At 41.2% G+C, this 22762-nt stretch overlaps 1 protein-coding gene and 1 long non-coding RNA gene across 2 annotated transcripts in view; both read left to right on the top strand.

Annotated features, from left to right (window-relative positions):
- The first annotated feature begins 10893 nt into the window (after window positions 1-10893).
- On the top strand, window positions 10894-12923 carry ifitm1.L (interferon induced transmembrane protein 1 L homeolog). Its single transcript, XM_018257466.2, has 2 exons — window positions 10894-11106; window positions 12304-12923. Exons 1-2 carry the CDS (start codon window positions 10894-10896, stop codon window positions 12457-12459), a joined length of 369 nt encoding a protein of 122 aa, XP_018112955.1. The 3' UTR covers window positions 12460-12923.
- An 8568-nt stretch (window positions 12924-21491) lies between these two features.
- Window positions 21492-22762, top strand: part of LOC108713821 — a 15224-nt gene continuing 13953 nt past the window's right edge. Inside the window, exon 1 of the long non-coding RNA XR_001935225.2 lies at window positions 21492-21639. This is a non-coding gene — a long non-coding RNA (uncharacterized LOC108713821). The remainder of the gene's footprint in view (window positions 21640-22762) is intronic.

Here is a 22762-nt window from a genome sequence, read left to right as displayed (position 1 = left end):
CTGCCAAGAAATACTTAATTTGAATTAGTTGGATAAACATATACTGTATAGAAAATTATTATTAATAATAAAATCAGAATTACAGTATAAGCAGCTGTCCTTGTCATGAATGTACTATATGTACACATACGAGTATCTACAAGTAGCACTATATAACCATATACTGTACATAAATACATTTCTGTCTGTTAGAATCTGACTTGTTCTGCTAATCCCCCCAGCCTTCACCCATCCTCCTCCTCTTTACTCTTGGTTTTCTTCCTTCAGCCCATTCATAATGTTGACCAGTCGTGGAAAGCAGTTTAATCCCGAAGTGGTCGTCATTAAGGCTGAATAAAAATGTAAGAAAGTGCAAATTCACAAGGATAGAGTATATAAATATTGAATGTTAATTGGCGGTCACATTTATCTAAACTTGAAATGGCATTTGGTCAGTGTAGTTATAATAACTGCTAATGCTGGGTGTATCCCAGTCCAGGAAATGAAAATGACCTAAAACAATTCAGTATTTCCTGAAAAACCCTGTACATATATATATTTATTTTTTTAGGCCATCGACTATTCATCTTCCACTTTGATTTGAACATTTCTTCCTGGTTGCTATGGTAATTAATCCCTAGAAACTAAATATCAGCTACATTGCAAGCCTGAAAAGTAGGGATGCACCGAATCCAGGATTCGGTTCGGGATTCGGCCAGGATTCGGCCTTTTTCAGCAGGATTCGGCCGAATCCTTCTGCCCAGCCGAAACGACTACGAATCCTAATTTGCATATGCAAATTAGGGGCGGGGAGGGCAATCACGTGACTATTTGTCACAAAACAAGGAAGTAGAAAATGTTTTCCCCTTCCAACCCCTAATTGCATATGCAAATTAGGGTTCGGATTCGGTTCGGTATTCGGCCGAATCTTTCACGAAGGATTCGGGGGTTCGGCCGAATCCAAAATAGTGGATTCGGTGCATCCCTACTGAAAAGCTGCAGAGCAAAACACTTTGAGTTTCTTCTGGTTGCTCCGGTTTCTGTCCACGATTCAAAAACCATTGGAAAACATACACTTTGCCAATGTGCCTTGTGCAACAGCAAAAATATGTTATCGCTATATAAATACATGTTGGTAATAAAATAGGCAAATGGGGCAGCACTACATATTGCTTTTCATGAGCTCCAGAAACGCCTGGGTGTACTACAGTGATAGCCCTGTAACCCCAAATTATGATTTCTACTGGTAGCTTAATGGCTCCTGACTGCCCCTAGCCTATAAAACTGCAGTGTGAAACTTCAGACTGAATTCGTTGTTTTTTTACTCAAAACTCTGCATTATCCCCTATAATTCTAGCATGATTGAGAGTAAAATGGGAAGTTGCACTTGGCAAATTTAAAATAATTTGTAGTTGCCATTGTGTCATAACTGCTGCTGAAATGATCATGGAGCTTTTCCCAAAAATAATTTGATGGATCTCTGCATGTTAAAACCATTAGCCCCACTCATCCTGATTTGTTCCACAGCCTGAGAGTCCACATTGGGCAGATATCCGGCTTTAAATGCACATTCCATGTCAGCACTGTGCTGTTTTACTGGGGGCTCTGTTTTTTGTTGAACCCTTATCTCAGCACCCAACAACAATTATTGGCATCTTATCTGTGAAACTCTTTGCTCTACAGATGCCCTATGTAAAAACTTAAATGTGGAACCCCCTGCTTCAAATATTTGCCAGCAATCTCTAACTGGCGTCCATATCACCCGGCGGTCGTGGCTATTTCCAGGAAGGACATAGGGCATACACACGATGTCACTTATGGGCTACAACAAAAGCCCCCATTTGGCACCAGACTAAAAAGTTTTCAGATCTGCATTTAATTAATGCTCCATGCCCTGCAGTACTCTGGCTGATGTTACTCTCATGGCAATTGTTTGGTTCTTTTATCCAATACATCCAATAAGACTCAATGATTTTCATATCAGGGTGGATCTTATATTTCTTAACCCTTTAAGTGCCAGACAATTTCTGTTTTCTTAGGCACTAAGTGCCAACTGTTTTCGAACCTTCTGTGCTTCTCTCTTTAGGGGCATTTCTTGGGGTTGTTAAATTTCAATAATTTCAAAATAGACTCACAAGAATTTAGAATCTTTGGATTCTGTGAAATGGCTCTCATGTATCTTTTATTTAGCATCAGAATGGGGTGCCTGGGGCCTGCCGGGTTGCAACCTTAAGGGTATTAAGCTGTGTGGGGGGGTATGAAAAAAGTTAAAAGCTGAGATAAAATCCATCTAGGGTGAGAAGAGAAAAAGAAAAGAAAGGGAGAGCTGAATAAGAAGGTACAGAACGTTGAAAATGAAAAGCAGAATCTAAAAAGGGAGAAAGGGGTAATTACATGTAATTACAGCAGGGACCCCCTCATTAATGGAGGCTGTAATAAAATATTTATGAACCTTTCAGTGGCTGTGGTTTTTAAAAATAAACCTGTGATCTTGTGATAGAACATGCTCTATAAGGCTACAAATGTTATTGCTAATTTTTATTACTCATCTTTCTATCCAGGCCCTCCTATTCATATTCCTACAGGGTCGGACTGGAGCATTGGGGGTCCACTGGAGCTGTGACACCAAGGGCCGACATAGCAGTCCCCGGGGGCCCTTGTGTGCATGCGCAAACGCCAGACCACCACACATTGCGGCACATTCGATTATACTTTAGGGGGCGGACAATTAGGGGAGTGGGTCTGTATTCCAGTCTCTTATTCAGATCAGTGCATGGTTGCTTGGGTAATTTGGACCTTAGCAACCAGATTGCTGAAACTGCAAACCGGAGAGCTACTGACTAAAAAGCCAAATAAATCAAAAACCACAACTAATAAAACAAATTAAAGCCAATTAAAGCCTCAGAATATCACTTTCTATGTCATACTAAAAGTTAATTTAAAGGTGAACAACTGCTTTAACCCACTACAATGTTCTTTAAATGAAACTGCTGGGGTAGGTCTGACAGAAGTGAATATGGTGCAATAGGATGGCACTCGGAACACTTCGTTTTCCAAAGTCGCCCGAAGTTGCCTCAGGAATTGATCCGAGTGCCATTCCGCCAGCGATTCACATTCTAGCTGGTGGGAAGGCATTTCAGGGAGATTAGTCGCCCGAAGAAGAGGTGATTTGTCGCTGGGCGGCTAATTTCCCCAAGTAGCAGCATGTACAAACTTATTGTTCATAATTTTTTAGTGCTTTATAAAGACACACACACACACAGACATACTGTGATACCTTGTGTTGCTATCTAAATAAAGGTAGACTCACATACTGGACCTCCCTTGTACTGCGATAAAAATAAACATACTCTACATATTTACTGTGTTCTAACCATTACTCTGTGATATTTTAAGTAAAGGTAACTTAAAAGAGAGAAAAAAAGGTGCTTCTCTTGTAAGAGGCCCCACAGCTAAAAAAAAAATGTTAATTATTCCCAGATTTCCACTTTTTTTATTTGTTTGTTTCGTCAACCTATGTAGATATTTAACTTCAGAACATTGCAGCTTTACGCTTTCCTTTACATCAAAATTTAGAAAACAAAAATAATTCTATTAGGCATATGGCACGCTGGTGGCAGACACTACACCCTGTGTGTCATGGGTCCTATTATTATCTGCTGCTGGTTAATGTGGGTCTGTGTGACGGAATAGGTAGGCGTTGTCAGTCTTGAGGGAGGAGGAAAGGGCAGGAGAAAACTCAACAAGAGCAACACAATCAACAAGGCAGACCTCCCACTACAAAGAATTCACTTCACCAACCTGGTGGAAACTCTACTACTTACTAAGGTAAGTGACGATTCTTTCATTTAATTTATAAGAGTACTTTTTTTTAATGATAGTCTATTTTTATGATGTTCCTTAAAAATAAGGTAAAGGTGCAAAGAATTTATTAGATTGTGGAACTGCTGTTAGACGTTCTGAATATGTCTATTGAGCATCTTTCCAACTGCTAAAGTGCAACACCTGGTAGTAACAACCACAGGCTGTAGTACAATGTATACTACTTGATTTCTGTTTGCAAAATGTATGTTTTGTCTCTGTTCCCCATCTGTTCTCCTTTTGTTGTTTATGATCGGCTTTAGCTGTTAGGACCTGTAGTTCAACAACAACTGGAGGGCAAAGGGGTGTATCCAAGCTATTTTTGGAGAGTATGCTGTTGAAAAGGGAAACTACTTACTTTACCTTACCTTACCTTACCAATTGTAGTTTTGTTGCCACCCTGATGTTAGTTTGCTACGCCATTCTGCCTGCTAGCTTATTTAATGCAAACAATGGTCCTTATCCTATAAGCATCAACCTTTTACTAAGAGGAGGCAGTGCACTTAATTACAAGCAGACAGTTTTTCTGAGTCACTTATGCATGTTTTATAAGGGTCCCCTTAGAGGGGAGTCTTGGCAGCCATACCCACAAAGTCTGTGATAAATTAGATGTATAGTAAGTGCTTCTTTATATTAATAATAGGCACGAAGGACAATTATGGAAAATGTTTGAAAATTTCAGATAGGTGAGATTTATAAAATTCCCTGATCCTAAATCCTGCAGGAAGGTTCCCCCATCAATAACAAAAGAAACTGCAAGCTGCCCTGCTGCTCAGCAACATGTAGCTTAGTCCATGCACACCAATGCACTGAAACTTTTTAGAGCTTTTGATGCATTTAAGGGTCTTCCTAGAAGAGAGGAATAGTAAAGAAGTAAATAGCTTTGGCTTCCAACTAATGCTGGGAGTTGTAGTTGGAACAGATGCTTTTTGAGTGCAACACAATAAGTGTTGGTGGGTACACTGATTTGGGGCAGTTTTACCCTTTATAGATGCAGAGACATTGTTTTCCCCATGTCATTGTCATATCCATAACCTTAACCCCAGAGCCAGCCAACCCGGCCAGGCACCCTAGGCACAGTGCGTGCTCAACTGCGCAAAACTTCGCTCCAGCGCGCATGCCCGAAATGTGTGCACGCATGCGCAGAAGCGCATTTACGCGAAAGACACCAGCGGCAGTTTGGAGAGATGGGACCGGACACTGGGTGAGGCCCCCTCAGCTTTACACCCTAGGCACGTGCCTACTCTGCCTACCCCTAGTTCCGGCCTGGTTAACCCTACTGGAAACCAAAAGCCACCCCACAACTGTCATCTTCTGCTTGTATCTTAAGTCTCTGCCCCGTTGGTTTGTTGCTTTGAATGTTGCAGCCTCAGAACTGATGCAATTGTAAAAGATTTCAGCCATGAGAGTAAGTGCAAATATGACACACCTCAGCTGTTGCAAAATGGTTTTTTTTTTTTTTGGTATTTTTGGTATATGGTTAATGATGGTTAATGATTCCCAGAAATTATATGGGGGGGGCAACCAACAACATTAATACTGCTGTCACGGTCGGCACCCAACACTAGAACAAACACCAAGCACCCTGGTCTCAGCTCGTGCTTCACCAGTAGTGTGACCGCCTTTGGGCCTCGGGAGGAGCCCTCGGCTTACTTGGATGCCACCTGGACTTAAACGAGAGGTGCAAGATGAGAGTTCCGGAAAGGCAGAGGGGCATGACTGTAGATAGTGTCTTTAAGGCCAAAGGTCACGGTACAAGCAGGAATAGGCAAATTCGTGGTCAGTCAGGCAGGATCGAGGCAAGTAAATAGCAAGGATCGTCAGGCAGGCAAGAGTCAAAACCAGGTAATCAATCAGATGGGATGAGGCAGAATCGGAATCAAACAATAGGCAGGAGTCAAACCAGGAAGTCAATCAGAAGGGACAAGCGGAATCAAAATCGGTTTCAGGCAAGGGTCAGGTTTTCAGAGGTCAGAGTAGTCAAAAGACAGGCCGGGTCAAACACAGGAGAACAGAACAGATTTCAGGCAAACAGCAACTAGCACAAGGCTCAGGAAACCACCAGGAATCAAATCCTATCACAGGCAAGGTCCTGTAGCTTTAATAGGCCTTATATACATTCAAATATGGCACCTTTGCGCGCTGGCGTGATGACTGCACCTTTGAATAACAAGGAGGCGCGCAAAGGTAAAAAAAACAATCTTCTTATGCATTTCGTGCCTTTAAATGGGCACTTGATTTTGTGTTTTTTCTCTTTTTTTACTGATCTCATTCCATTGAAATAGCTGTTGTTTCATCATACATTTATGAGCAACATGGTCCAGTTACGTGCTTGCTTGCTCGTGTTCCATAAACCTGGAATAGGCAAAAGCGGATGCTGCAAATATATTTATATATATATATATATATATATATATATATATATAGCTTTCTTTCTGTGTAAACAGGCTGCAGGTTTGTTATATAAGTTGTGAATGTCCGCACCACTTGTCATCACCATTGTCAACCGTGGGCAGAGCATTTTCTCTTCTGTTGATGGGAGGCGATGAGAGATGAGGAAGGGTGGTGGGGTGACCTTTGCAGTTCTCCCTAAAAGCACATTGATGGCGAAAATTCCAGGGGTGCCATATAGGGTTAAAAAAATACTGGCCTTCATATACTGTATATTTATCTTTTTCCCCCTATTAATAACATTGGGATCAACCATCAGTTTTTTACTGGCCAGGTGGCAACCCAAGTGCCATAGGGCTTAACTGACTCTTCATTGACAGATATTGGCTGCAGACCCAGACCAAACTACCATTGGCTTATACACGAGGGAGAACACGGTTGTTCCCAGTGTATGTGATCAAGGATCATTACCATATCAATAAAGCTAACCATGCAAGGGCAGATAAAATCTGCCAACTCAATCCCCAAATTGGAAGTTTATCAGGCTATGTATGGGGCCCTTGGAAGATCCTGCTGATTGGTACTTAAATGATTGGAACTTGAAGGAGTAATCTGATGTTTCTCTGGTCAGTTCTAAGCAGAGCAACGTCAATAAATGTTAACTAGAAGAGCCCCTAGGTCTATATCTAGGACTCCCCCCTCATATATATACTAAGCAGGATGAGTTATTAGTTGTTAATTATTATTAGCAACAAACCCCCATATGTAATAAAAGGCACTAAGTTAGCCCAGGAGCAGTAGCTCATAGCAACCAATACGATGTTTGCTTTTTAACAGGTGACCAGTAAATGCTTCCTGCTTATTGGTTGCTATGGGTTACTGCTCCTGGGCAAACTTAGTGCCTTTTATTACATAACCCCATAATGTTTAAAATGCAAAAAGACCCGCTGCTGTTCTGCAAGTGCAGTTTAAATCCCTTTCTTATATTGTGCAGACATCCTGGTTATAATTGCATTATAGTGATATTGAGGGAGTAAGGGCTCTTACTGACGAGCGTTCAGCCGCAGGGGACCTTTTTACCCATAAAGTGGATCACCATAACAGAGGCCTCCCCTTCAGACTAGAGGAAAAGAACTTTAATTTGAAGCAACGGTTCTTCACAGTCAGGACAGTGAGGTTGTGGAATACACTGCCGGGTGATGTTGTGATGCTGATTCAGTTAATGCCTTTAAGCATGGCTTGGATGATTTCTTAGACAGACATGATATAAAAAGGGTATAAAATCTACAGTTAATATAGATATTGGTAGATATAGTTTATGTGAGTATGGAGGGGTCAGTGTGAGTGTGTGTATGAATGCTGGGTTGCATTTGATGCACTTTGGTATTTTTTTAACCCAAATTAACTATGTAACTACGTAAGCAGGTTACTCTGACAAAATTTTGGCAGAGACCTGGGAAATTCTGGTTCAACCTTAACAGTTTAACATTGCTGAAATCCATTGGTATTTACATGTAGTTTCATATTGCTCAGACCCTCTAGTCTGGCCAGTGCAGTGTTTCCAGCATGATCAGTCCAGAGTGATAAAAAGCTGATTCAGACTAAGTAGACCAATTATATTCCAGAAATCTTTACTTTAATCAGCCTGCTAGATTAATTCACAATGTAAAGGGTTACTTTTAGTATGTTGTAGAATGGCCGATTTGAAGCAATTCAGCTTTCAAATAGGGGTCACTGACCCCATTTAAAAAATGCTCTGACAGGCTACACGTTTTTTGTTATTGTTACTTTTTATTACTTGTCTTTCTATTCAGGTCCTCTCATATTTATATCCCAGTGTCTTATTTACATCAATGCGTGATTGCTAGGGTCATTTGGACCCTAGCAACCAGATTGCTGAAACGGCAAACTGGAGAGCTGCTGAATAAAAAGCTAAATAACTCAAAAACCTTCAATAACGAATGAAAACCAGTTGCAAATTGTCTCAGAATATCACGCTCTACATCATACTAAAATTTCATTTAAAGGGGAACAAACCCTTTAAGTGCCCCATGAGCAAGAAACACTATGTTTTTGACATGTTTTTTTTTTTATATTTTACTATTTTACTATCCATGTTTTGTTACTTTCCTGCGGTCCTCCTCGGCATGTTTTTTATTGCAAACACATTTGCATAGAGCTCAAAGGAACTGAGTGCATTCACACGCACATGTAGCTTAGAGAGAGAGACCGAATTCTATTAATTTGCTTATGAAAAACAGCTCTCCTGGGATAGAAATCAACCCATAATGCTTCAAATTTTTCCGTTCTGGTGGAAAACCCTGAAAAGGACAGTAATGTGCAGCTAATTCATTTTAGACCGACAAATGATCTTATTCCTTTTACAGACTGATCAATACCTTTAGCAAGAGTGCTGCCACCTTAGACTCACCCCCTCTCCTCCACTGCTGGTTTTATCACTGCATGTGAATTGGGATGGGTTTAATCTGTTATGTCCCGACATTGTCCCCTGCTCCACCCAAGCCTGATAAAAACCTGGCTGAGAAAAGTTTAATTGGTTGTTTCCCTTAACTTTTAGTATGTTATAGAATAGCCAATTCGAAGCCACTACAAATGTATTGTTTATTACTCTACTTTCTATTCAGGCCTCTCCTGTTCATATTCCAGTCTCTTATTCAAATCATTGCATGGTTGTTCGGACCCTAGCAACCAGATCGCTGCAATTGCAAACTGCAGAGCGGCGGAATAGAAAGCTAAATAATTAAAACAACCAATAATAAAAAATGAGAACCAATTGCAAATTGTCTCCAAAGTTCATTTAAAGATAATCAACCCCTTAAAGGGCATGTATGTTTTTGTGGTTAGCAGTAAGGATGTTGCTATGTTAAAATGGTTAGGGTAAAAGGGGTTAACAGTACATAATAGGGATTATTTACCTTATTCCTGAGCGCAAGGGGGTGCAAGGGTTTAACCCTTAGTGTTTCCTTAGCAAGTTCTTATATTCTGGGAAGGCTGTGCTTTTTAAGGTAACTTTTATTATGTTATAGAACGGCCAATTCTAAGCAACTTTTCAATTATTGATTTTTTGTTATAGTTTTATAGTTATTTGTCTTTTTCTTCTGACTCTTTGTAGCTTTCAAATGGGGGTCACTGACCCCATCTAAAAAACAAATGCTCTGCAAGGCTACAAATGTATTGTTATTGTTACTTTGTATTACTGATCCTTCTATTCAGGCTTCTCCTATTCATATTCCAGTCTCTTATTCAAATCAATGCATGGTTGCTAGGGTTATTTGGACCCTACTTACCAGATTGGTTAAAATGCAAATTGAAGAGCTGCTCAATAAAAAGATAAATAACTCCAAAACCTTCAATAATAAAAAATGAAAACCAATTGCAAATTGTCTCAGAATACCAGTCTCTACATGATATTAAAAGTTAACTCAAAGGTGAACAACCTCTTTAATGAGGCCTTTTGTTTTATGGGTAAATGAGGGTTCTTGTAATTACTTATTGTAGACATTGGAGGGCAGTGTGGGCAGGGTGTTTATTATGAACACATATTTATAACCATATTCCACTGGAAAGTGGTGGTCCCTCACTGTCACACAAGGGGGTAGCCCTGGGAAGCAAATCTAAAAAACTGAATGTTTCCTCTTTAGTCAATGCTTGGCGATCATTTAAGGGGACATGTAGCCACCCCAGGGTCTGTGCCTAGGGATGCACCATTAAGGCAGAGGCCCTCAGCAGCTGCCAGAGACATGTTAGTACAGTGGGTGGCTGAGCTGGCGGGTATGAAGAGTATTTTTGTGTTGTGGGTAAATATGACATCATATGTACCTGGAAGTGACATCACATCCAATCGAGGGTGTGACATCACTTCCGCAAAATGGGCGCTCGTGCCTAGGGTGATGTGAAATAGCTCACAGCGCTTTTGCCATTTCAAATAATATATATTTTTTTCTTTTAATTTTCTCATGGCATTTATCAGTTTTTGCACTTCAAATATCATGACTGTGTAAGTGGAGCTCCCCCTGCTGTTTTGTCCTGGTGGGACCTGAACCAAATGCAGGGAATGTGAATGTGGAAAGCAATGCTATTATACATGCAAAATCATTCTTTTGTATTCTAAATGTATTATCCTTATTAAAACGGGTATCCATGCAAAGGATTCATAAATACACAGAGCTGCCAATTTTTTTTTAAATATTGATATAGACAGTGAATGAAGTACCCCGTCTTGTAAAATATAAGGATATTATAAGTTACCAAGGAGTTTCATGACCATATAAAAACACGAGGCTGAAGGCTGAGTGTTTTTATACAGGTCATGGAACTCCAAGGTAACTTCTAATATCCTCATATTTTACAACTGGGGGTACTTTATTTATTATAATACACACGTTTTAGTGAGTCATGTGACAGAAATGACATCAGAACTCACCGTTTATAACTGATGACATCAGAACTCACCGTTTATAAGGATATTCATGGCTTTTGTGTATTATATATATATATATATATATATATATAAAATCAAAATCAGCACAGTGAAATGGTTATTGAATATAAATAACAGTATAAGAAGGATCTGCTCTTTCTCTTACACATTTCCTTATCCTTACAATGCTTGGCAGGACTTGCGGTGGCCAGTAAGAAACCATGAAAAGCGGTGGATCCCCTCAACCGCCGGCCTATGACACCCAGCAAGAGACCAGTGAGTTCATGGTTCTCCCCCCACAAGCACAGTCCACGGTGGTGAATATCCAGTCCTCTGAAAAGCCCCAAAGAGATTACCTGGTGTGGTCCATTTTCAATCTTATCCACTTCAATTTCTGCTGCTTGGGATTGCTCGCCCTTGTGTTTTCAGTCAAGGTAAGAACTGGCATCACATGCTGCCAATCTAGAGGGAATAGGTAATAGGGCTCATTTACAATGTATTATGTTTTTACTTTACAATACAGATTTTTTTCACACAATGCTGGCATTATACTACATTTAACTGCACTTTCATGCAATGGAGTCATAAATGTGCAAATCCCTATACAGGAACCATACTCAAGTAGGAGCACAGTGTGGCTCAGCATTAATAATAGTATAGAGCCCTATGGAGTGGAGCGGTACATTACTTGGAGAGGGGTTGGCATGCACTTTGGTAGCATGCCAACCATAGGGCATGCTCACAACTGTTGTAGCAGGAAACCTTTTTAGCTTTAGGCAGGGCCACCATCAGAGGAATTCAGGAGGTACAACAGGCAGAGGCCCCATGGCAGAGGGGTGCTTCAAAAGGGTGAATAGCATGTTAATCAAAGGGCAGGACTTGTAATGAGTAGGTGGGGTTTATGTTGACATAATTGGGTAGTGGCTCAGATGGATAAGGGGTGGATAAGGGGTGTGGCCTATAAGCAAGTTCATTTTTTTACATTATAGTCCCATTTATTTTACATTATAGTCCAATTTTCAGTGGGCAGAGGCCACCACACCAGAGGCCCAGGTAGTTAGTGGGGTAATAACTGGGGGGAATATGGGGGTATGGTAATATGGGGCTTGATCATTACTTATGGTAGCCCTGGCCCTGGCTATAGGTGCCCTTTAAAGGGAAAGTAAAGTCTAAAATAGAACAAGGCTAGAAATGCTGTATTTTGTATACTAAACATAAACATGAAGTTACTGCACCACAAGCCTAATCAAACAAATGATTTATGCTTTCAAAGTTGGCCACAGGGGGTCACCATCTTGTTACTTTGTTAAACATCTTTGCAAGACCAAGACTGTGCACATGCTCAGTGTGGTATGGGCTGCTTAGGGATCGTCATAAATGATCAAAACAGGGAAACAAACAAAGCTGCTTGAGTTCTGTATGACTGGGAAGGCAGGGGCTCCCCCTGCTGTTCATAAGTATGATTGTTTCCCTGCAGTTAGGGACCATCTGACAATGCCTATCAACAGCAGTAAATGCTGTCAAAATACTGAATGCACTTTCATAATGAAGAGGGATTGTACTTTTCAAAAAAGCGCAGCTCTGTATTGTCCTACTGCCATTACAGAAGATATCTCCTCCTCTTATCACAGTCACGGGACCGCAAGCAGCTCCGAGACACAAGTGGAGCCAAGCATTATGCCTCAACATCCCGATCTCTCAACATCGCCACCACTGTCCTCAGCATCCTCACTTTCACCATCGTCTTCATTCTTTTTTTTATGGGAATAGTGGGACAAGGCCATTAGGCACCGGCCCATTCGTTCTCTGATACAGATGGGTTACATGAGAGAAGGTGAAGCATGACGATCGTCATGGGATTGGCCTCATTTTAAACCTTGTATAATTTTACTATAAGCAGAGTTATTCTTTACCATTTCTTACGGTCTCTATTCTTGCTCTTCTCAGGCAGCAGGTTCCCACCATTATGATTGTTTTAGTTCTGCTTATTGCACCCCTCACACCATATCCCACCTACTTTACTATTGCAGAGACCATGTTATTTCTTTTATATGAATATTTTATTGGCAGCTATGTAATTACATTTAAACTGTTTTTTTATAGCTTCCCCTTATCATGCCAAAGATATAACCTCACCCATGAGCTGCACCATTTAATGTAGGTTAGTCTGCTGTTAATGGTGTGTGTTTATTTTGCTGTTTCCTTGTTGGAAGAGATGTGCCATGTTATCAATAAAGTACATTGTTTCTGAGTTTGTTTTCATACAAAAACCTTTAGTCAATATTTATGATATAATAAATAACAGAAAGGATCAGGAGAAAAGAAATAGTGTAGGGGGCCAGCCAGCAGGCCTGCCCAAAAATCAGCCAGATATCCATTGGGCAGAACTGATTTACATGTAGGGGCAAGAACTGTATCAGCAAAGGACCTGTATTGGCTGCAATTATGATCCAGTTGTTGGCCTGAGGGCACAATTATCACATCTGTCTGATATCATCCATCTCAAGTGGACAAAGCAGGGAAAGATCTACTCATTTGGCAATCATGCCAAACGAGAAGATCTTTAGGGGGCAGATTTATCATCGGTTGACTTAAAAGTTTTTTTATGGCCAAAACTGTCAAATTGCTGAAAATTTGATTTGTTTTTTAAAAAATTTGAATTTGATTTTCGAGATTTATCATATACTGGCCGTTTAAGCACTCAAATTCAACTATTCGCCACCTAAAATCTGCTGAATTGCTGTTTTAGTCAATGGGAGACTTCCTGGGATCAATTTGGAGTTGTTTACAGCCTTCCTGACATTTGAGGGGTTTTTTTCTGCGAAAAAAACTCAAATCAGGTTTTTAAAACGTAAATCGAATTTGATTCGGGTTTTTGGGTCGATCCTATTCCCCAGAGTTTTGAAAATTCTTTTTTTTTTTTTAATAAATTTCGATTTGGTCGAATTTTGATTTTTCTAAAAACTCACATGAACTCGAAATTTGACCTTTGATAAATGTGCCTCTAGCTATTACCATAATATGAATTTGGTCGATTACTGCCTTCTGGTGGAGAACAGCAGCAGTACAATGCCCCATCAACATGTTACCACTGCTCCTACTTTTGAATTAGTAATACACAGGTTCACCGGAGACTCACAAGACCAGTAGGCCTTTAGGGTACCCGGTTTCTTGGGTTTAATGGGTTTCAGGTAGATTCATAACTGCAACTTAAGCCCCTGCACCAGTCATGAAGGGATACTGTCATGGGAAAAAACATTTTTTTCAAAATGCATCAGTTAATAGTGCTGCTCCAGCAGAATTCTGCACTGAAATCCATTTCTCAAAAGTGCAAACCGATTTTTTTATATTCAATTTTGAAATCTGACATGGGGCTAGACATATTGTCAATTTCTCAGTTGCCCCAAGTCATGTGACTAAACTCAAATTTATCGGATTATCGAAATAAAACCAGCGCAGATCACAATGTCAAGAAACATCTTTAGGGACATCTGCCATTGACTTTTACATGACCTAGACTGGTTTTCAGAATTTTTAGCAGATTTGGGGTATAATAAATTGAGTGTAGAAAATCAGATGGCACACACTCCAACAATCATGCTAAATATTTGCAGTTTATTGAGATCTCCACACAACGTTTCGGAAGTACAAAGTCCTTTCTCAAGTGCTCGGAGTTTGTACTTCCGAAACGTTGTGTGGAGATCTCAATAAAGTGCAAATATTCAGCATGATTGTTGGAGTGTGTGCCATCTGATTTTCTACATTCTATGGATGATTGGAACCAAGGTTTGCAGCAAGGTTTCCAGATTGAGCGCCACAGGAATACAGTATATACACAGAATTTTTTACTACTCTGTATTATATAATAAATCGAGGTTTGATAAATAGGCCACTTAGTGCTTGTTTAAAAAACACTTCTCTCCAGGGTCTGGCAGTGCTCTACACCTCGCACCAGCTACAAAATGTCACTCTGAGAGCAGTGTAGCCCTGCCATACGGAAGTGTAGGTCCTGGGTAGCAATACCTGATTGCACCTGTGAATGAGGAGCAACTTAGGGGACAAGGAGGCAGAGCTGTCAACTCCCCCTATTTTATCATGAGTTTCCAGATTTTACGCTGAGTCCCCCATCACTTTCACACATTCCCTCAGTTTCTGACGATTTTGTATGACTGCACAGACTACTACATTGACTTCAGGAGATGTTCTGCGCATGCGAGTATCGTCACCTCCCATGACGTCACAAGCCCGGAAATGTTCTGTGACGCGCGTCTCCCCAGACAGCGTTACTGGAAAGTTGACAGCTCTGGGGTAGGGGATAGAGGATGTTTGGGACTACTGTGGATGTTAAAGGATCAGTAACACCAAAAAATGAAAGTGATTTAAAGTAATGAAAATATCATGTAGTGTCACAATGTACTGGTTAAACTGATGTGTTTGCAGTGGCGGAACTACCGGGGGAGCAGGGGGTGCGAGCGGGCTAGGGCCCGCACCCCCTCAGGGCCCCCCGGCAGTCCACGCGCCGCTTTGCGCCACTTATTCCCGGGCAGTTCCAGGTGTACGGAGGGGGGCGGGGGGCCCGGCTGCGCCCCCCTCTAGTTACATTTCTGTGTGTTTGCTTCAGAAACACTACTATAGTTCATATAAACAAGCTGCTGTGTAGCAATGGTGGAAATTGAAAAAATGCTATATGGCACAGTTTAAATAGTGGATAACAGATAACACCATTATGTTCTGCAGAGATTATCTGCTGTTTATATAAACAATAGTAGTGTTTCTGAAGCAAACACAGCAGTTTTACCAGTGCAGGGCAACACTGCATTATATTTTTATTACTTCAAAGGAGAAGGAAAGTGTTCTTGCACTTGGGGGTGCCAAATCTTAGGCACCCCCAAGTGATTGTATTGACTTACCTGAAACCCTGGGCCTGGGCTCCTATCAGCAGAAAACTGCACCAGCCAGGGGTTATACCAGTGAGCACCATGGAATGATCCACTTCCGTCTTCCTCTTTCTTCGCACGGCTGCGCATGCGCAGTAGAATAAAATGCCGAACTTTAACTAAAAAGTCAGCTATTTCTTTCTACTGTGCATGTGTCTGCCCCTGGAAATTTGAAGACAGCAGTTTTCTGCTGATAGGAGCACAGGCCCAGGGTCTACGGTGCCTTGCATGGGTCACTGGCACAACAGTCCTCGCCCAAAGCAGAGGCACCACCAGGTCTTTCCTAGTTGTGCCACCACAGACCTATGAGAAATATTTGGACTGTACATGCCCCATTTACTAACACTGCAGACATGAAGTGAGCCAGCACCCTGAAGCTACAAACCAGCTGGTGTGTCTTACACCCAATTTATGGTTGTGAGGGACTGAGAGAAGAAGAAAGAATCTGAAGCACTAGTCTGTGTATGGCCCCATTTATATGCACTTTAACTCTGGGGCATTTTACTAGACATTCAGTCTGACTTTACATCTTTTCATATGCCCCCCCCCCCTCAACACACACACACTGTCTGTCTCTGCCCCCCCCTTCACTGCTGTCAGACTATCAGATCAATGTCTAATTAAATCTACAGTCCCAAAATCAACCCTTTAAGCAATGCAAAGGAATAAGTGCCACCATGTCATTTAAGGGCAGCTTTGTGCCCCTTGCAGTCTGTTATGTGGGCAGAGAGCACTAAACAAAGCCTATTGTGCAGCCTGCAGATTGCTTCATAGATTTCCTGACATATCCTGACATTTAAGGTGGCCATAGACACACAGATCCTATCGTACGAATCTAGGATTCGTACGATTTTCGGATCGTGTGTGACGTGTGCCGACATCTTTTGTCCGGCGGAGATCGGTCGATCAACGTTTGGTCGATCGGTCGGGTTTGATTTTGACCCGACCAATCCCGCCGGAGCCCACGGCACATCGTAATCAGATTGTTCGGCCATACGGCCAAACAATCATATTATCTCTGATATAGCCATGCTCGTTAATGGCATATCGGGGAAAGATCCTCTCATTTGGCGATGTTGCCAAACGAGCGGATCTTTGCGTCTATGGCCACCTTTAGAGGGAGCTGCACTTTACTTGTTAAACAGCACTTTGCAGGACAAGTGGGGCACAAGTGTTAGGGTGACGTTACTGTGGACAGTATCCCTTTAATAAAACAGTATTTTTAAATATAACTACTGATAGTGTGTCTGATTGGATATTCCCATACTGGGAGGTACTGTGCTCTCACACAAACCAAGGACACACACACACGCAAACTTGCTAGGTTACATCAGCCAATGAGTGGACTGCTGTTGCTCGCACACTTTTTATTTCAGTCAGGCAAGAGATTGGAGAGAGAAAGAAATATTCTGAGATAAAAGGCTGACAAGTACTGATATTTATTTACCAATTTGATATTGTTCTTTAATAGGTCACATATTAGCATATCAATTATCTGTAGTACAGTGCTGTGAATAGGATGTGCCAGGGGTGAGGGTACGGTGCTGTGAAAGGGAAATGCCACTAAGTGAGGGTACGGTACTGTGAGTGGGATTGCCAGGGGGTGAGGGTACGGTGCTGTGAATGGGATGTGCCACTAAGTAAGGGTACGGTGCTGTAATTGGGATGTGCCAGGGGGTGAGGGTACAGTGGTGTGAATGGGATGTGCCACTAAGTGAGGGTACGGTGCTTTGAGTGGGATGTGCCACTAAGTGAGGGTACAGTGCTGTGAATGGGATGTGCCACTAAGTGAGGGTACAGTGCTGTGAGTGGGATGTGCCACTAAGTGAGGGTACGGTGCTGTGAGTGGGATGTGCCACTAAGTGAGGGTACGGTGCTGTGAATGGGATGTGCCACTAAGTGAGGGTACAGTGCTGTAAGTGGGATGTGCCACTAAGTGAGGGTACGGTGCTGTGAGTGGGATGTGCCAGAGGGTGAGGGTACGGTGCTGTGAGTGGGATGTGCCAGAGGGTGAGGGTACGGTGCTGTGAGTGGGTTGTGCCACTAAGTGAGTGTATTGTGCTGTGGAAGTGGATGCTATAGGGTGAGAGCTGTGCCAGACATAAAGGAAAAAGTTATTGGAATGTGGTATTTGATTTTTGGGAACATTGTTTTAAAGGCAAAAAAAGCTAATACCTTATTCTGTCTTAGTATTTTGGAGTAACATTTGTACAGGTACTGGTTTTGTTGAACAACATTTTTTTTACATTTTAAAATCATTGTTTTGATTTAAAATTTTGAGTTTAACTCACAACAAATACATTTATATGTTTTTCATTATTATCTATTCTTAAATGGAAAGTTCCAGCACCAGATTTGTTGTTTTTCGTGTCGAGAGTTAATAAATCAACCCCCCCCCAATACTTCTGTGCCCATTATACACTTATACCTGAGCCTTCATATCTATATGCCGGACCATGACGTTCACTTGTTTATATTCAGGTTAAGTTAACTCTTAGTATATTATAGAATCGCTAAGTCTAAGCAACTTTTCAATTGGCCTCCATTATTTAGTTATTTTATAGTTTTTGGCTTATTTGACTTTTTCTTCTGACTCTTTCCAGCTTCCAAATGGGGGTCGCTGACCCTGTTTAAAAACAAATGCTCTGTAATGCTACAAATGTATTGTCATTGCTATTTTTTATTACTCATCCATCTATTCAGTCCCTCTCCTATTCATATTCCAGTGTCTTAATCAAATCAATGCATGGTTGCTAGGGTCATTTAGACCCTGGCAACCAGATTGCTGAAATTGCAAACTGGAGAACTGCCGAATAAAAAACTAAATAACTCAAAAGCCACAAATAATAAAAAATGAAAACAAATTACAAATTGTCACAGAATATCACTCTCTATGTTGTACTAAAAGTTATTTTAAAGGTGTAGAACCTCTTTAATTTTTAAACATTATAGGTCCCAGGCTTCTGCTTGGTCCCTAGGGACAGGTTATGAAACCCTTTTCTTAGCTCAGTGCCTGATGGACGATTATCACTAAAATCAGTGAGGGGGCCACTCTGTTTGGTTACAGTCACTGGTATAATCAGAGGGGAGCAGATTGTAATTAGTGCCCCCATCAGTACTCCCAGGGCCCCCCAGTTATTAGTTTAGGTGCTGCAATAAGAAGTTTGGAATGTAAAAGTTCAGCCATTAGAAAGAAACCTTGACTATGTCAGACTGGATCAGTTCCAGAACCCTTTTCCATGAAGCTGCAAAAACAGAGCAGAAAAGTAGTTTCTTGGAGACATGAATCTGAAGCACTAGTCTGTGTATGGCCCCATTTATATGCACTTTAACTCTGGGGCATTTTACTAGACATTCAGTCTGACTTTACATCTTTGCATGTGCCCCCCCCCCCCAAACATTCACTTCTTGCCCCTCTCTATCGCTCCTCCCCTTCACTGTCTCTCTGCCCCCCCAAACATTCACTTCTTGCCCCTCTCTATCGCTCCTCCCCTTCACTGTGTCTCTGCCCCCCCAAACATTCACTTCTTGCCCCTCTCTATCTCTCCTCCCCTTCACTGTCTCTCTGCCCCTCCAAACATTCACTTCTTGCCCCTCTCTATCGCTCCTCCCCTTCACTGTCTGTTTCTGCCCCCCCCCAAACATTCACTTCTTGCCCCTCTCTATCTCTCCTCCCCTTCACTGTGTCTCTGCCCCCCCCCAAACATTCACTTCTTGCCCCTCTCTATCTCTCCTCCCCTTCACTGTCTGTCTCTGCCCCCCCAAACATTCACTTCTTGCCCCTCTCTATCTCTCCGCCACCACACTGTCTGTCTCTGCCCCCTGTCTGTCTCTGATAACTTTTAGTATGTTATAAATGGCCAATTCTAAGCAACTTTTCAATTGGTTTTCATTATTTATTTTTTTATAGTTTTGCAGTTATTTGCCGTTTTCTTTGGACTTTTTGCAGCTTTCAAATGGGCATCGCTGACCCCTTCTAAAAAACAAATGCTCTATAAGGCTACACATTCATTGTTATTGCTACTTTTTATTACTCCTGTCTATTTAGGTCTCTCCTATTCGTATTCCAGTCTCTTATTCAAATCAATGCATGGTTGCTAGGGGAATTGGGACAGTAGCTGCCAGATTGCTTAAACTACAAATTGAAGAGCCACTGAATAAAAAGTTAAATAACTCAAGAACCTTTAATAATAAAAAATGAAAACCAATTGCAAACTGGCATATAGTATCACTCTCTACATCATACTAAAAGTTATCTCAAAGGCGAACAACTGTTTAATAAAACGTTATTATATTTTATGTTTACCACCTCTTTAATGCAGGTATGGGATCTTTTATCCCGAAACCTGTTATCCAGAAAGCTCAGAATTATGAAAAGGGATTCTCCCATAGACTTCATTTTATCAAAATATTACAAATTTGTAAAAAATTATTCCCTTTTCTCTGTAATAGTAAAACAGTAGCTTGTACTTAAAGGAGAAGTAAACTTTTAAAATAAAAACCCTTTTTTTTTTTTAATCACCACAAGCAATTGTATAGGCTATGATACATCAATACATAATTGGGGGTACCTTTTATCCGCAGATCAAATCACACTTTGCAGCACCTCTCTCTGAAAGGCGCCATGTTTGAAAAATTTCTGGTAGAGCTTCAGCCCCTCCCACAACTGCACATACTGCAACAAACTTGAATGCCATAACAGACTGCCCTTCTAAAGGTGGCCATACACGGATAGATCCGCTCGTTTGGCGATGTCGCCAAACGAGCGGATCTCCCTCCGATATGCCCACCTTGAGGTGAGCAATATCGGGCTGATCCGATCGTGGGCCCTAGGGCCCAACGATCGGATCCTAGCGTTCGCCAAACGGGCGGTCGGATCGCGGGACCGCATCAACGAACAGATGCGGCCGCGATCCGACGGGATTTTTAATCCCATCCGATCGAGATCTGGCCGACTTTCGGCCAGATCTCGATCGGGGAAGCCCGTCGGGGGCCCCCATACACGGGCCAATAAGCTGCCGACTCGGTCTGTCGGCAGCTTTTATCGGCCCGTGTATGGCCACCTTAACAGAATAGTAAGCCAGATAACCAACATCACTATCAATTACATGCACAAATCCCTGAACCTTTACTATCATTTACAAATGCCATAACATACTGCCAATCTGAATCTAACATGTTCAAAGTCAACTCTGCCCTAAATGATTAGTAAGCCAGTTCCCCCAGTATCACTAACAATTTCTTGCATAAGTCCCTGAACATTCACTGTAATGTACAACTCCCAGAACAGGCTGCCATTCTGATTCTAACAGATTAAAATCCCCATCTGCCATTCTTACTGATAATAAATCAACCCCCCCCCCAAGCCTCATCAACAATCTCTTGCACAACCGACCCCACCCCAAAACCCTCACAACTACCAGTACTATAACAATTACACAAACATTCACACAAATAGATCAGGACATCACACAAAGGAAACTCTGAATGAGCTACTTACACTCTTCTAGTTAATCTATGTCAGTGTGCATAAATGGAAAAACAAAAAATGAAATCGCTTTGTGCATAAAATGATCAGTAAATAAGACAAAGGGACACATGAATGAGTTAATCAAACTCAGTAAACAGTTAAACACAAATCACATTTATTCTTTACATAACTAGAGGGCAGATCAGGCATAACAATCAATAGCATTTTAAAATATATTATAAATTGAGAAAAGGCTGTTAATTTACCTACAGTGCATTAGCAGTATCAGAGAAGTCTTCCAGCTCTTCCACCAAGTGCTGCTATGATCTAGAATGAACCAGAACGAGCAGGGAGTGCATGTGAGGAGAAAAAAGAAAAGCTGCTGCACACACTGGCCCCTCCTCCCTGCTATGACACAGTATGCAAATGATCTCCGACTAGTCAGAGAGATAAGGAGAGCTCAGTAAGCTTAGGGGCGGGGCTTCACTCTGCACCAGGAAAAAGGGGAAAGAAGCTGCTGACAACGCTGGAACCAGAGCAGACTGGCAGCAGGGACTAAGGTACATTAATCTGCGGGGCTGTTTAGAGAAAATTTATAGATAGAAAAAAAAACGTTTACTTATTCTTTAACTAAAATATAATAAATGCTTATTGGAAGCAAAACCATCCGATTGGGTTTATTTAATGTTTACATGATTTTCTAGTAGACTTAAAGGGGTGGTTCACCTTCAAGTTAACTTTTAGTATACTATAGAATGGCTAGTTCTAAGCGAACTTTTAACTGGTCTTCATTACATATTTTTTATAGTTTTTGATTGATTTGCCTTTTTCTTCTGACTCTTATCAGCTTTCAAATGGGGGTCATTGACCCCATCTAAAAAACAAACGCTCTGTAAGACTTCAAATGTATTGTTATTGACACTTTTTATTACTCATCTTTCTATTCAGGCCTCTCCTATTCATATTCCAGTCTCTTGTTCAAATCAATGCATGGTTTCTAGGGTAATTGGGACCCTAGCAACCAGATTGCTGTAATTGCAAACTAGAAACTGCTAAATAAAAAGCTAAATAACTTAAAATACACAAATAATGAAAACCAATTTCAATAGTTTCAGAATATCACTCTCTACATCATACTAAAAGTTAATTCAAAGGTGAACAACCCCTTTAAAGTATGAAGATCCAAATTACAGAAAGATCCATTATCCAGAAAACCCCAGGTTTCAAGCATTCTGGATAACAGGCCCCATACCTGTATCTAGCTGATTTTAGGGCAGATATTGGTTTGACCCATAAATGGGCCAGTAAGCTGCCAACAATGTCTAGAGTTACTAAATTGGCAGCATACATTAGCCTGTGAATGGACATTTTAACACTAAAAAAACAGAACACCCTGTTAAATAAATGACTGTTAAAATTATCTGTGCTCTGTGGAAGATCACGTTCTTTCTGTGGATGGCTTTTTGCTGTTCCTGGGAAAACATGTTCTCAGTGTCCCCCTGCTCTTGTCTGCTCACTCTCAAACAAGTCTGCATTAATCTGTATAATTTTATTATAGGAAAATTGTTTTTTATCTGCCACTGCTATTTGCTGTCATCCAGTGGACAACAATGTTGGACAAACATTATCTCCAACGGAAAGGTAGTGGCAGCAAAAATGCTCCATGTGTCTTTGCCATAACTT

This window comes from Xenopus laevis, chromosome 4L (assembly GCF_017654675.1).
Source record: "Xenopus laevis strain J_2021 chromosome 4L, Xenopus_laevis_v10.1, whole genome shotgun sequence".
In the NCBI taxonomy this organism is placed as follows: domain Eukaryota; kingdom Metazoa; phylum Chordata; class Amphibia; order Anura; family Pipidae; genus Xenopus; species Xenopus laevis.
This window is presented reverse-complemented; position numbering and strand designations above follow the sequence as displayed.

Excerpts from the sequence above, each read along its gene's own strand:
- ifitm1.L (XM_018257466.2), top strand. The coding sequence starts at position 10,894 with ATGAAAAGCGGTGGATCCCCTCAACCGCCGGCCTATGACACCCAGCAA. Across the intron at positions 11,107-12,303 it reads CCCTTGTGTTTTCAGTCAAG|TCACGGGACCGCAAGCAGCT; the intron begins GTAAGAACTGGC and ends CTCTTATCACAG.